Below are 14,114 nucleotides of genomic sequence, written 5' to 3' on the forward strand. Positions count from 1 at the left end.
ACACATTTACCCAGCATATTGACTAGCTCAATAAATATTTGAATAAATGAGTTTTACTAACATATCTAGCATTATACTGGCTTCATAATAGCTCCCTGAAAAGGTATAACGTGTCTGTTTTGCTTTCTGTTAGAACATAGTCAACCTGAAGCATTTTGTGTGGTGATTTATATGTTTAATGGAACTGTTTTTACTAGTTATACCTATGGAATGAAGAGAATGTTCCTTATCTGTGTTATAACAGACTACTTGTAGTTATATATTTATCTTTGTAATTTGTACAGTATGTTTTCTTGTAATATCCGAATATATATACTTACTGACTTAAAAATTTATTTTACAAGTGTTTCAAGAATTTGCTGTTTAATGTACATATTTCATGCCATTGTTCTTCATCTGAGATTAGACTTTGAATGAAACAGCGAGCTTGGAAACAATGCTGTAGATTTAAGAAGGCTTGTGAAATATATAGAAATTAAATCATTTTAAGCAACATAACTGAAACTTGCTCTTACCATATTTTATTTTAAAAGACTTACAAAATAATAATAACAGGCAATTATTTTGTATGGAAGAAATGAAAATAAGGGAGCAATAGAGGAATTTTCATTGGTATGTTTTGTTCTCTGGACTTAGCATAGTTCCATATATATGCCCATCTAAATTATATACAAAAGCTTTGCTGAATATATAAGTTGAATGTGGAAGGTAGAAGTAATGTTTATATAAATCATTGGGATTTCTTTAAAGTCTCAAAACTTCTTCTTTCAGGTACAGAGAACTTCAACTTAGTACAGAAAGCCGAATAACAGAATTTCTCCATCAAAGTAAATTAAAATCTTTTGAAAGTGAGCGTGTTCAACTTATACAAGAGGAGACTGCAAGAAATCTCACACAGTGTCAGTTGGAATGTGAAAAATATCAGAAAAAATTTGAGGTACATGTACAAACTTTTCTTTTAAAATTAGCATAGCACATGATCTCCATAAGTACAAAGTCTGTATCCTGTTGAGCTTTATAAATAATATTTGGGTTATGTATGAGAAAGAGCCAATGTCCTTAACTTTAAAAGACCTCTTTTCAAGAGGACATACCGTCCTCTTCTAGATAAATAGGTAGAAGGAAAAAATGGACTGTTTCCAAGAAAAGAAATGCAAATTGCTAAGAAATAAATGAAAATAATGGTGTCAGACAGGTAGTGGATTTATTGGGGTGATCACTTCATAAGTTATATAAGTGTCTAATCACTGTGTTTGTACACCTGCAACTAATATAATATTGTATGTCAACTGTAATTTAAAAATTAAAAATTTTTAAAAATAGAAAAAATTAATTTAAATAAAATAAATGAAAATGTGTTCTCCCTAATAATTAAAGAAATGTAAATTTAAACTTTTTTTTTTTTTTTTACCTTTATGTAAGTGTGTGTGTTGTTTTTAAAGTGCTGGTAACCCTTAAATGGGAAATCTCATGCAGTTAGGAAGTGGAACATCCCTTCTGGAGAACAGTTTGGTAATCTGCGTTAACATCCTTGAAAAATTTATCCAGTAATTTCAGATAAAGGAATTTTCCCTAAAGAAATAATAAGAGATGCTTATAAAGGTTTATATTAATGATGTACAGAACAACAAAAAAAAAATTTAAAGAGTATAAGTTATATATTGTTGTATTCGTGCATTGTATGATTACATGCAATCATGTTCTTGAATATTTTAGATTTGGAGGAAATGGTCATTAAAAACATTGAATGAAAGATTCAGTAATCTCATTAGCATGATTAATTAATTAGCTGATGATGTAAGTATTCATTATAATATCTCAGAGATTACATTTCTGAAAAGTACTTTGGTAAGTAAAACTAAGATTAACAAGATAAAGGGTCTCACAGAAAATAAAGTCTTAGGGAAAAACATAAAAATGATATTAAATACATACCTATTTAAAGAAACATAAGTAAAAGTTATAGATGGTGTCCACTTGTAAAACAGACTAGTGTTCAGCATTTAAAACTTTTTCAGGTACCTTTCCAGAAACCGATGCAGTCATAATCTACTCCGACATACTCTCCCACACATTTTCAAATAGATTGTATTAGACGAACTGATTTGGAATTTGTCTTTTGCAAGTAATGTTTTCCATGATTTAAATTGGATAATTCCCGATGACTTAAGAAAGTGTCTTGGAACAGAGTAGTGAGGGGTGTTACATATACAGAAATAGAGAAGCACTTCCTTTCTCTCTATACTTCTGAAACAAACATTTCATTAAACAATACTTTACAATACTGTGCTGATGTTTTCTAAACCATTCTATTTTGTTATTTTTAGCTGGTTGCAATCCAAATTGATTTCATGACCTTGTAAAAGTTGTAACTTGCAGTATGAAAACCACTCTCCCATAGACCTATCCGCTTGGTCTGTGGATGCCCGTGACTAGTGATGATTGTATTCCTTTGTGTAAATGTCTTATATGGGGAAACACCTTTGTGAAAAGTAATTGTGATTCTAAAACTCTGGTTGACAAAACTGAGACTTTAGGGGAATTTCTTTACATTTTCTCCTCTGTTAAAGTAGAAGCCTTGGTAGGACATTTATCATTGTGTCAGCAGTGCCTAACACAGTGCTTTGATCGTGGTGGATGCTCAATAATAATTTAAGGAGTAAATGAATGGTTTGGTGAATGTTAATATGGTACTTTTATTTGAAGCCATTTTTCTGAAATACTAGAAGGTGTTTCTAAGACAATTCTTTTTTTTCTTTATAATAACTTTCTTATTAGTTTCAGGTGTACAGAACAACATAGTGATTAGACATTTACACCCCTCACAAAGTATAACCCCAACAAGTCTACTGTCCATCTGACACCGTACTTAGCTATTTAAGACGATTCTTATTTAAAATGAATTTAAAGAAAAAGAATTTTGTGCAGGTTAATGATTATTGTAATCACTATGTACTACTTTTCTGTGGCTTTTACCCAATATTCACATTGATTTATAACCTGGGAACAATTTATTTTATTTTTTCTTAATTATCAATTGGCAGGGCCCTGAAAACACTGGCTTTTTATATTTTTGATTTTTTAAAGCAATTATTAACCTGTAGTTTTGTGTTACCTGTGTAATTTTATGTAATTTTGTGTTATCATTATAGTATTTAAAGGAAGGAACTATCCACTGAGAGCTTGATATTTAATGGATTGCTAAAAGCAGTTGACCTATTGTATACATTCATGTTTAAACTCAAATGTTATATATTGGTTTTTCCGAAAGAATCTTGACTATAATAGCCTTCCATTGATCTAATCGTCAAGTTCTTTTGCAGCTTTTCAGAAACAGTAGTATATTTATGTGTAGCAACCATTCAGATAAATCCATAGTCAAAGGGAATTCATGGGGGACAGAGGTGTGGGAAGAGACCCCCAATCAGAAGTTTCTGGGAGTCTCTCCTCTGTGTTATGAAGAGAGAATTTTAAATTGTATCTCTCCAATTCTACTTTTAAAAATCTCTTCTTAAAATAATATTGTATGAAATATCCCATCTTCAACATTTTGAATCTTTAGATACCCATTTCTGCAGTTTTCGTTTATGTGGTGTTTTTGTTGGGGGAACTGGGATACAGGTGCAAAGTATCAGCTTTCCTGTGGGAATAGTCACTTAACACTGTCTCTTCTGATCCTCTCTTTTGAGAGTGGAATCAATAAGTGTCATTAGCGACCAGATTCTTAATAAATTACACCCCAATATAATGAATTCTCTGAAAGTCCCAGATTATCCCACTTTGCAGTGATTTTGTTATAATGAATTAATAAGTCTCTAGAAAACATATTCCCAGCTGGCAAGAAGAAATGGTGCTAAACCATGAATTTTCTTTTTTCTGACCTAATCAGGGACACTAGAAATCATCCTACAAATATTATTCCCATGTTATTATTTCTCCACCCTCCAAAGGAATATATTTGGAGGGTGGGGGGCTAATGTTTAGTTTACTTGGGGGGAAGCTTTAATGGAAATAATGTAAGGAAATGAAATGGAGTAGATAAGAAAAATTAAATTGTAATTTCTCCTTGTTAAAAACTAAATAAATATTCCACGTCTTCTTTTCCCCCCTCACAGAAAGCATACAGTCACATATATTTAAGGTGAGCTTTACATCATTAGAGAAAATAAGTTTTCTTCAAAAGTGTTTCATTATAGAGAATTGAGAATAATTAAATCTGTACAAATCTATTTCTATGAGCCATTTAATACAAAGTTTTCATAATTGTATTTCTTAGAGTAGTAATAGTATTTTTCAACACTTACTATGTTTTGTGCACTCTGCCAAGCACTGTGAATGTATCTCATTTAATACTCCAACAGTATTTGAGGTAGACCTAGAAAGACTTAAGTAATTGCCTAGATCACAATGAATTAATACCAAAACTGGGATTGAAATCCAAGCCTTTCTGGCTCCAAACCATATTTTTGACCGTAATATTCTATTGCTTCTCAGGAAACACTACATCTTTCTTATGCTGTGTTAGGAAGCAAGTGTAATACCACTTCATTATTTACTCTGTACTAGTAAGTAAACTTTCTAGATAATTGGAATTTAAGCATTAACACATTTGTCACACTAGAAATGTCTCCTTTTTTAGTAAATTCATTATCACATAGTGATTCCTTCAGTGAGTAACCATTGAACAACACAGGATTTTTTCGTCCTTACCCAAAATAACTCCAATTTCCATGCCTTCTTTTTATAGTATCACTTTTGTATCACTTTTTATAGTCTTTTATTTTTTTGCCTTTTTTTTCTATGCAGAGATATTTCCTGATACTGCCCCAAGTAGCACTTCACATTTACATTTTGATTGCTGTTTTGAACTTATGATTATTCAGAAAACCAGAAATTTTATTAAAAACATGGTAAGGTTAGATGAAATGAGCTCTAATGGAAAACTAAAGGACTCATTATGAGTATATCATTTTACACACAGCTTTATAAGCCTTCCTCTGATAGCTGCAATCACCAGATAAATGAGCTGCAAGTAAGTATGGCATTAGTGCATTTTTTGAATTCTAACAAACAAATGCTAATCTTACTCCTATAACTATTTTTAAGCTTTAAATTTGTTTTTTATTCAATATTAATAAAGTGCTTTGTAATCTTCACTTAAAAACAACTAAATTGTTTTTCTTAGAAATAAATGTATTTTACTTTCTCAGTCATCTCAGTTGAGCTACTTTGCCTTCATACATAAATCATTAAAAAGAGAAAAAAACAAAACATTTTTGTATCACGTTTTTGTCTTAACTGTTAATGTATTTAATTCTGCCTTTGCAATTTTGTTTTCTTTCACTATTAGGTTTTAACTAAAGAATTTTATAGTCTCCAAGCCTCTTCTGAAAAACGCATTACTGAACTTCAAGCACAGAACTCTGAGCATCAGGCGAAGCTAGACATTTATGAGAAATTGGAAAAAGAGCTTGATGAAATAATAATGCAAACTGCAGAAGGTAAGCCTCCCACCACCCTCCCATACGCACAGCTTTTTATTTCTGGCAGCATAAGGAACCTGGTATTGTTTCTAAAACTGCTTTGGTAGATTTCTTTCAAATATAATTCTTGATTTCTTTTAAAAGAATATATTTTAAAAATTAGTCTTAATTCCAATAGTTGGGATGAAAATAAAAAGTAAGTTACCTGTGGTAGATTTTATCTTTTTCATTTGTTTAGTTCACTCATTCAACAATTATTAAGTGTTTACATATGCCAGGATCTGGGGATATGGAGTTCGTGCAATGATGTTTGCTTATAGGGGTTCCTAGTCTAGTCTACTGGGAGAGATGAACATAGTAACAGATAATTAAAGTAGTGAACTAAGTGCTATGAGCAAGAGATAGACAGTTCTTAGTAAAAGTACAGATGAGATCCTGAGTTAATTCAACCTTGGAGGTGAGGAATACCTAAGAGTGGAGATGACATTTGAGTAAGTCTTGAAGGACAGATAGAAATTCGTTGAAACTGCTATGTTATAATCTTTGTCCTTGAATTTCTCTTTTTTCCCCTCTTATTATGCTGTCTTCCTGTGTTGTCCCTGACTCGATGGGAATATTTTTGTTCAAAAGTCATAAATAGCAGTGGCATTCTTATAAAAGTGGGTTTAAACTTCAGTTGAAGTTAAATTTGAATCTATTTTGGGAACATTTTCTTTCAAAGACTCTATTATATTTATAGGCAAATTTAAGAAAACCTTTTATTTTATTCCTATCATTTTTTCCATTTCCAAGGTCAATGATAATAGCAATAGTTTCCTAGTTTCCAAATTTACCTTCAGTTTGTTCACTGAAGTCAGAGTAATCTTTATAAAATACAGATTTGATTATACCAAACACCTGATATAATGCCTATCATCTTAAGAAAGCCGAAAGTCAAATTCTTAGTATGACTTTTTTGTGATTAGACTCATTTATCTTTCTACTTTTCATGCCTTACCATTTCGTATCATATATTATTTTAAAAGTTTCATACTCTTTCTTATGTCTATATCTTTGTGTATGTCCTTCTGTCAAAACAAGTTAGAGGGAACTTCCTCAATCTGATAAAGGATATCTATCAAAAAACCTATAGCTAATGTCATACCTGATGATAAAATATTAAATGCATTTCCTTTAAGAAAGAGAACAAGGTAAGGATTTCTGTTTTCATAACTTATATTAGACATTGTATTTGAGGTCCTAGCTAATAAAATAAGACTATAAAGAAAAAACAGGTATAAAGATCAAAAAGGAAGAGTAAGAATGTATTTTCAAATTAAAAAGCAGTTAACACTGATAAGTAAATTTAACAGGAATACTTAAGATTTGTATCTTTTACTAGATGTAAATTTTAGTTTTAAGAACTAAATAAATATTGAGTTATAGATGATGATTTTTATGTTTAACTGTTGAGGGTTGAAGGGCAAATGTCTACAACGTACTTTTAAATGCATCCAAAAAAATAAGATAGATTTATGGATGGATATGGGAATGGAAAGATGTGTGATAAATCAGTATAGTACAGTGTTTAATTTAGAATCCAGATATTGGGCATATGGGTATACACTGTACATCTTGTTCAACTTTTCTGTGTGTGTAAATATTGTCTTAACAAAATCTTTAGAAAAAATACAGAAATTAATTTTTTACTATTATATAAGCCATCTTAGAATAAAATATATTTACTTGTGCTTGGAAGATCAAGAAACTACTTTTTTTCTCTATCCATTCACATTGATTAACTGAAATTTCAAAGATGTAAGCACAGAACATTCTTTTAGTATTACGGTATACAGTATTCAAGGGATTATCATATGATTTCAACTGACATAAGGATAGTTGCACTTCATTTTTTAAGGTGTAACCATAGCAAATCACAGTCTCCTGTTTACACTTGAATTGCTTTGTGTAATCATAAGTGTGTTGTTTGGATATTTGAAGAGTTTAGTTTTCAAATACCTCATCAAGTTGTTAAAAGTACAAATACTGCCTAGAAACTAAATAAATTCAAATATAAAGTGAAAATCGGATTTCTTGTTGTCAAATTCCAGGACCCTCTGTCCATCTTCACCCTATTTGTAACCTTTACTGGGCATTTATCATGTTTCTCAAAACCCTTAATCTGGCTTCTTGAATCATCTGCCTCTGATTGTTTCTTCTACATCACTTTTGTTTTCTTTTCTTCTAACTCTAATGGTTCTCAATTCTTACTTGCCTACTTTCTGGTTAATCTTATCCTTTCTACAATTTCAATTACTAACTATAGGCTAGAGATTTGTTTGGAGTTCCTGCAGTCATTAAATACTAACATTATTTACATTTTCTCTTCTCTCTGAAATTTACTAATGTTCTTGTATTCTTAATCTGTTTATAAGGTTTAAGTCTTAAGTTATAAGGTTTAAATACCCAACTAGATTTTATCAGAATTGGTTCCTCCCTTATTCTATCTAGTGCCTCATCTCACCTCCACATGTGTTCAGTTGTCTAGAATCCAAGTTCTTTTCTGCATCCTCGGTTGATATTATGAACCATATCTCAACTGGTCATTACTATAACTTGTGAAGAGTTCTGTGTACTACAAATCTAGGCCATGCTTTCCCCATTATCGGGATTTTTTTCTATATTATCAGCATCAACAACAAAAATCTGTTGGTCATGTACTGTATTAATTTCTTGTTTACTGTAGAATAAGATCAAACTCCTTCGCCTAGCAAACAAGTCACATTCACATTTAGTTAGAACTAAACCTACCTTTCTACCACCATTGTACTCCGGATTAACTCCAGCCACTTTTCCTACAATTACTCAAACTTCACAGCTCTGTGTCTTTACATATGCAATTCCCTCCTGCACTTTCTCAGCACTATCTGGGAGGTGAATGCCAGTCTCCCCATACCTGCCTAATGCCTGCAGCACAGGAAAAATTTTGGCACTCACTAACAGTTCTGTGCTCTCTACTTCTAAGACACAGTCTTATCTTTTTAGTACATTTACCATGTTGTATAATACATTGTTTCTGTAATTAAATCACCACTAGAACAGTTAACGCATGAGTTATTAATCCAGTAAGTATTAAACTCAAATTTAAGATATCCATCAATATCTAACTGATGGGTTTTTCTAAGGTGTTAACTCAGTTTATCCCTTTCCCTGCTGAATGTATAACTATTTAAGAGAGACAAGAGTCAGATAGGTATCTAACGGCCAGCTGTAGTTCTGATAGAGCTGAATTGGAGAACCCAACTTGGATCTGAAGCCACGACATCTGATAACACTATTACCATTGGTATATATCATCTCTTGCTTCCACGTGTCCCTCACAACTAATATTCTACCTCTGAAAACTAGTCTTGGTTCACCATGAAAAACAAGGACAAAATTGAAGGAAAACACTTAGGACTATTCCTAAAATTTTTACTGTGCTACAAAAGGATTAATCAACAAATAAGTGCGTATTACAGTGATAGGACTGCACTTACTAATATAAAATGTGGCTTTGTTTTAAATCTGAAACACTTCTAAAAGTAGGTTTCTCTTGTTGACTTTAAAATAATGTTGATGAATAACATTACAAAATTATGTATCGACTGCTTTTATTTGAGCTAGTAAATCTTTCATTTTTATGGCCTTTGATTAAATATTTTTTTAATCCCAACTTATAGTAAAATTGCCGTTGCATTCAAACTTTTCACTCATAAAATATTAACCTGTTAGTTAAAATTTATTTGGGGCAGTGGTGTAACAAAAGCAAAATTTAGAACTACTGGTTTTCCTGGGTTTATTTTTGTGTTTTTTTTTGTAATTTAAAAAAAGCCATCAATACATTCTTCATACTGCACATTTTCTTCACAGAGGAGCCTACTTAAATGTTTAATTTTATTATCACAAGTTAAGATAAAGTTGTTCTTATGATAAAATAATGAACATCTTTCCTAATTAAAAAGTCATTTCTTTATCAAGAGAGACGTAATGAAATTGATGTCGTCATTACTTTTTCACAATTACATAACATGCATTTAATGCAAAAAACCTTTGAATCATTTAGAATAAAACATCTGTATTACTGTGTTTTATAACAAGAAAACTTAATGTGTCGTATGATGCACTCCCTTACACCTTTTAAAAATAAATGGAACAAATCCAAGCAAGCATATACTTTAAGAAATATGTTTCTACTTGCAAATAGCCTGTTTAAGATTACATATGAGCCCTTTTTAATGTTCTTATGCTCCTTGTTCGTTATTATGGCCTCTTTTATTTTCACTGCTGCCATGATTCTTAAGAAAGAAAAGTTATTTTACATCACACATTTTACTATTTTCCAGTTGAAAATGAAGATGAAGCTGAAAGGGTTCTTTTTTCCTATGGTTATGGTGCTAATGTTCCCACAACAGCCAAAAGACGACTAAAGCAAAGGTAAACTCAATCTATATTTGTTTTACTTATCTGTTTGAGCTAAATGTAATTATTATGTTATGCTTTTTGACAGTGTGCTAAGTTGCATGACAAAGTTACTTTATTCTTAGTATGCATGAATATTAAATTGCTCACAAAATAAAACACAGTAAATAATAATGTATTTCATGCATTTTTAAGTGAATTTAATTGTCAGTAGAATGGAAGCATACATGAGAAATTTCCTGTAATTAGAGTCAGTGATAATGACACTATTTTAATTTTATTTTCACATTAATTTCTCAAGTGAGTTACAAATGCTTTTGTACCAATAATTTTAGGTTAATTATTCATTAATTATGCTTCCTGTTTTTCCTCTTGTTTTTTATTCACCTGCCTACATTCCTTGACTTATACTTGAGAGAGCAAGAGAGATGGCGATAGTACATGTATTGTGACTGAAAGTATAAAAGACTGTGAAAACCAAGAAAATGTTTTGAAAGATCCGCTGGTTATCTTGTGAGATACTGTTTAAAGTACACTGAGAGAACATTGTACCTATGTTAATAGGTGTTCTAGCTGACCTGACTCCTAACTCCGATATCCCGCCTATTCAGCCTGCTTTGCAAAAATATCTCACTGCCCCATTCGCTAACACATCAAGTCTAAATGTTTCCATCAGACTTGTAAGCTCCTCATGTGTGCCCAACTCTCCAGCCTTACTTGCCTCTTTACGCAAAATAAGGGTAGAATATGTCGCTGCCTATAAACATCTGTTTTCTTCATACAATAAAGCATTTTGCTTATTAGCTCTCCTTTTCCATATTATTTCTTCAGCTAGATGAAAAACCATTCCTCAAGGTCAGCAACTACCTCTTATTCTGGTTTATTTTCCACTGTCTCTACCTAGTAGATGCCTAGTAGAATTGTCTCTTCATCTGAGTATTTGAGAACTCAGAGTTGCTTATTTATCTTTTATTTTTATATGAATCGATTTAAACATTTAGAGGCACTACACACTAAATAAGAAAAACAATCCATCTTAACGTAATTGCTTTTGTAGAAACTTTGAAGTGATGGCTCAGAAAATGAAATGTCCTCATGGCTAGCCAAAGTGATGTAAGATATAGACCATTTTATGAGACGTTCAAAGGATGCTTGGAAATTGTGTCTCATACTCGTAAAACTAAATATCTGGAAAATTTTAAATCAAGGGTAGATTACTAGCAAGTGTCAATTTTTAGCTGGAATGGTTAATTCTGGTAAAGATGCAAGTACGCCTAAATTACGTATCGCTTGAAAAATCAGTTATAGTCCCATCCCATTCTCATTCTTCCCCAAGTGCCTCCAAAAGTCACTAAAGGTGACGGGTTTGATTGTAATTTTCAGTATGTCTCTGTTTTGGGGCAGTATGTTGCCTAGGGAGGAATAGAAACATAGTTTTGTGGACAAGCGACTTCTTTATCAGTGTTAAATGATCGCTAAAATACTAAGTAATTGAACTTTTCTATTCTCTTCTCTATTTTCGCATCTGCATCCTTCAGAAGAATCTTGTCACAAGAAAAAAATAATTGCTATTGTAAACTTTCTTTCTTTAGCCCAAATACTGAATTCCTCCAAAATTGAAAGCAAGTATTGCTTATTTTTTTAAGAATTTCCAAAACAGATGTTGATTTCTTAAAATTTAGAGTGAAGATTTAAGAAACCACAACTGATTCATATTCTAAATAATCTTAACTGTCCAAATATTTCTAAAGATTTTATCACTGAGCTATCTGTGTGCCTTGAACAAGTGCCTAATGGGCATGCTATTAATATCTCCTGCCAGCTGGTGCCAGGCATTCTTCTCATGGTGAACCACAGGGTTATTTTGAGGAAGTGCTTCTCAGGTCAGCTCAACTGAGTATAGGTAAAGTAAGTCTAGATATCCAAAGAGGACATTTATGCGTTCTCTTGCCCATTCATTCAACAACTTTTATTGAGTGCCTACTGTATGCCCCAAATTAACCAGTGGCTCAGAAGGCTGTTTAGGCTCTGATGCATTTCTAAAGTTTGCAAAGTCCATATTGGATTTCTTAATGGATGTTCGTAAAGAAGTCAATGACTTTGTGCTCTAAGTTTAATTTATTTAAGATGAAAGCAATTTAGTCTTTGAGAGAATCTATACTTAATTTTTCACTTTTGAAATTAAAACAATTGAAACCTTAAGGTGAATTACCAAACAACTCAGAACAGCAAATGAAATATTTGCATAATAAAGTTTTCATTAAACATCACCCTGTACCAAAATATATTAAAATCTCAAAGGAATTTATTTCCCAACTACTACACAATATATCCTATTCATACTAAATTTGATTTAAAATCTCATATATTCAACAACCAGATTTAGGTATTTTAGGGTAACACTTCATTGGAGGGGATTTCTGATTATAAAAGTAGTACATGTTTATTTTAGAAAATTAGGAAAATTGCTGGTAATCTTACCATTCAAAGAAACAATTCAAAAATTTATACAGGCATATGTTTTTTTCTTACATATTTAGGGTATTGTATGTAATTTCGAAACTTAATTTTTTTATCTTATGAATCTACCCTGAACATTTTCTTACGTCATTGAATAGTCTTCAAGAAGATAATTTTTATTGTTTATCCAAAACTTTAATTTTTAGGCCTTCTGTTTTTGAGTGCCATGTTGCTGTTAATGAGTTTGATAGCCACTGAAAATTTTCATTAGTTGCCTGTTGCTACCCAAGGTATATTATAAAATGGAAATGAGAAGATAGATACAAAGTTTACTGCAGAATGCCTGGCATAAATAATTGTAGTTTGTAATGCCAATTTATGTTTCTTAACGTAAATTGCAGTTGATTTTAAGAGCAATAGCCAGTTTTCCAAAAACTTTAGGCACAATTTGAGTTTTTGTTTAAAACAATTTTGTTTTAAAATTTTAATGAGACGTCTTGAAATAATTACTAGAGACACCTCCTGGACATGAAACTAGTTTTGAAATTCACTTTCTTTGATATCAATCAGTTTCTTAAGATATATACTATAATGCCAATTTCCTGTAAAGAAGTAGCAAAAGTAATTTTTCACAATTAGTTTAAAAAATACGTCCCTAAAATGTCTCTTAAACACATTAGTAAATAAGGTTACTCGTCTTTTGAACTTTCAATAGACATATGAATAATAACTAAATATTATCTTAAACTCTTTCTGGGACAAAGTTGTGGAAAGTTAAAAGGGCTTATACAATTAAAGTATATTAAAATAAAATGGGCTCTTCTTGACTTGACTAAACTTGAAAATCTGAAGCAATGTTTTTGTTTCGGTCATGATTGTTTTGAAAATAGCAAACAAGATTTTCTGGTTACATGTTTTGGTAATGCTCTTTAAACCTACAACACGAAATGGGTAACACCCAGTCACTAACGTGGTCTTAGTGTGTGCTTCTCTGTTTGTTTTGGCATTTCTGAATGTGGAGACTCCTCTGAAGGTTTTTAAACCTTTCAAATTGCAAGATTTACTGCATACTATAGACCTTTTGTTTGGGTTTCTGTCTAGAGCTTTAAGTTGAATCTTTCACAGTAGATTGAGCTTCATAATAAAGGAAAAAATAAAGCAGAGAAAACTTTTATTTCCTCTAGCAAACTTTTGTGCATAACAAAAATTTGGTTTTTTTTCCTCCTGTATTCTCATATGTATGAGTTATCATTTTTGTCCTTAGGGAAAGTTGTGCTTATTTCATTTGAGTTGGTTTTAGGCATGGTCCTTTAAAACTTAATTCGGGCCGGCCCGGTGGCTCAGGCAGTTGGAGCTCTGTGCTCCTAACTCCAAAGGCTGCCAGTTCGATTCCCACATGGGCCAGTAGGCTCTCAACCACAAGGTTGCTGGTTCAATTCCTCGAGTCCTGCAAGGGATGGTGGGCTCCATGCCCTGCAACTAAGATTGAACATGGCACCTTGAGCTGAGCTGCTTCCCAGATGGCTCAGTTGATTGGAACGTGGACTCTCAACCACAAGCTTGCCAGTTCGATTCCTCGAGTCCCAGAAGCCCCCCTGCAACTAAGATTGAACACGGCACCTTGAGCTGAACTGTCGCTGAGCTCCTGGATGGCTCAGCTCAGTTGGTTGGAGTGTGTCCTCTCAACCACAAGGTTTCCGGTTCAACTCCCACAATGGATGGTGGGCTGCG

General features: G+C 32.2%; 1 protein-coding gene across 3 annotated transcripts in view; it reads left to right on the plus strand.

The window, feature by feature from the left end:
• The window catches only part of PIBF1 (progesterone immunomodulatory binding factor 1), a 180,849-nt gene that overhangs the window by 92,820 nt on the left and 73,915 nt on the right, over positions 1-14,114 (plus strand). For all 3 annotated transcript variants that reach the window (XR_004422808.1, XM_033103851.1, XM_033103850.1), the window contains exons 11-13: positions 772-937; positions 5,351-5,501; positions 9,848-9,938. Coding sequence is in view for 2 of the 3 variants with exons in the window: in XM_033103851.1 (XP_032959742.1) it covers positions 772-937; positions 5,351-5,501; positions 9,848-9,938 (408 nt within the window). In the remaining variant the exon portion in view is untranslated. The remainder of the gene's footprint in view (positions 1-771; positions 938-5,350; positions 5,502-9,847; positions 9,939-14,114) is intronic.

This window comes from Rhinolophus ferrumequinum, chromosome 4 (genome assembly GCF_004115265.2).
Source record: "Rhinolophus ferrumequinum isolate MPI-CBG mRhiFer1 chromosome 4, mRhiFer1_v1.p, whole genome shotgun sequence".
Taxonomy (NCBI): Eukaryota; Metazoa; Chordata; class Mammalia; order Chiroptera; family Rhinolophidae; genus Rhinolophus; species Rhinolophus ferrumequinum.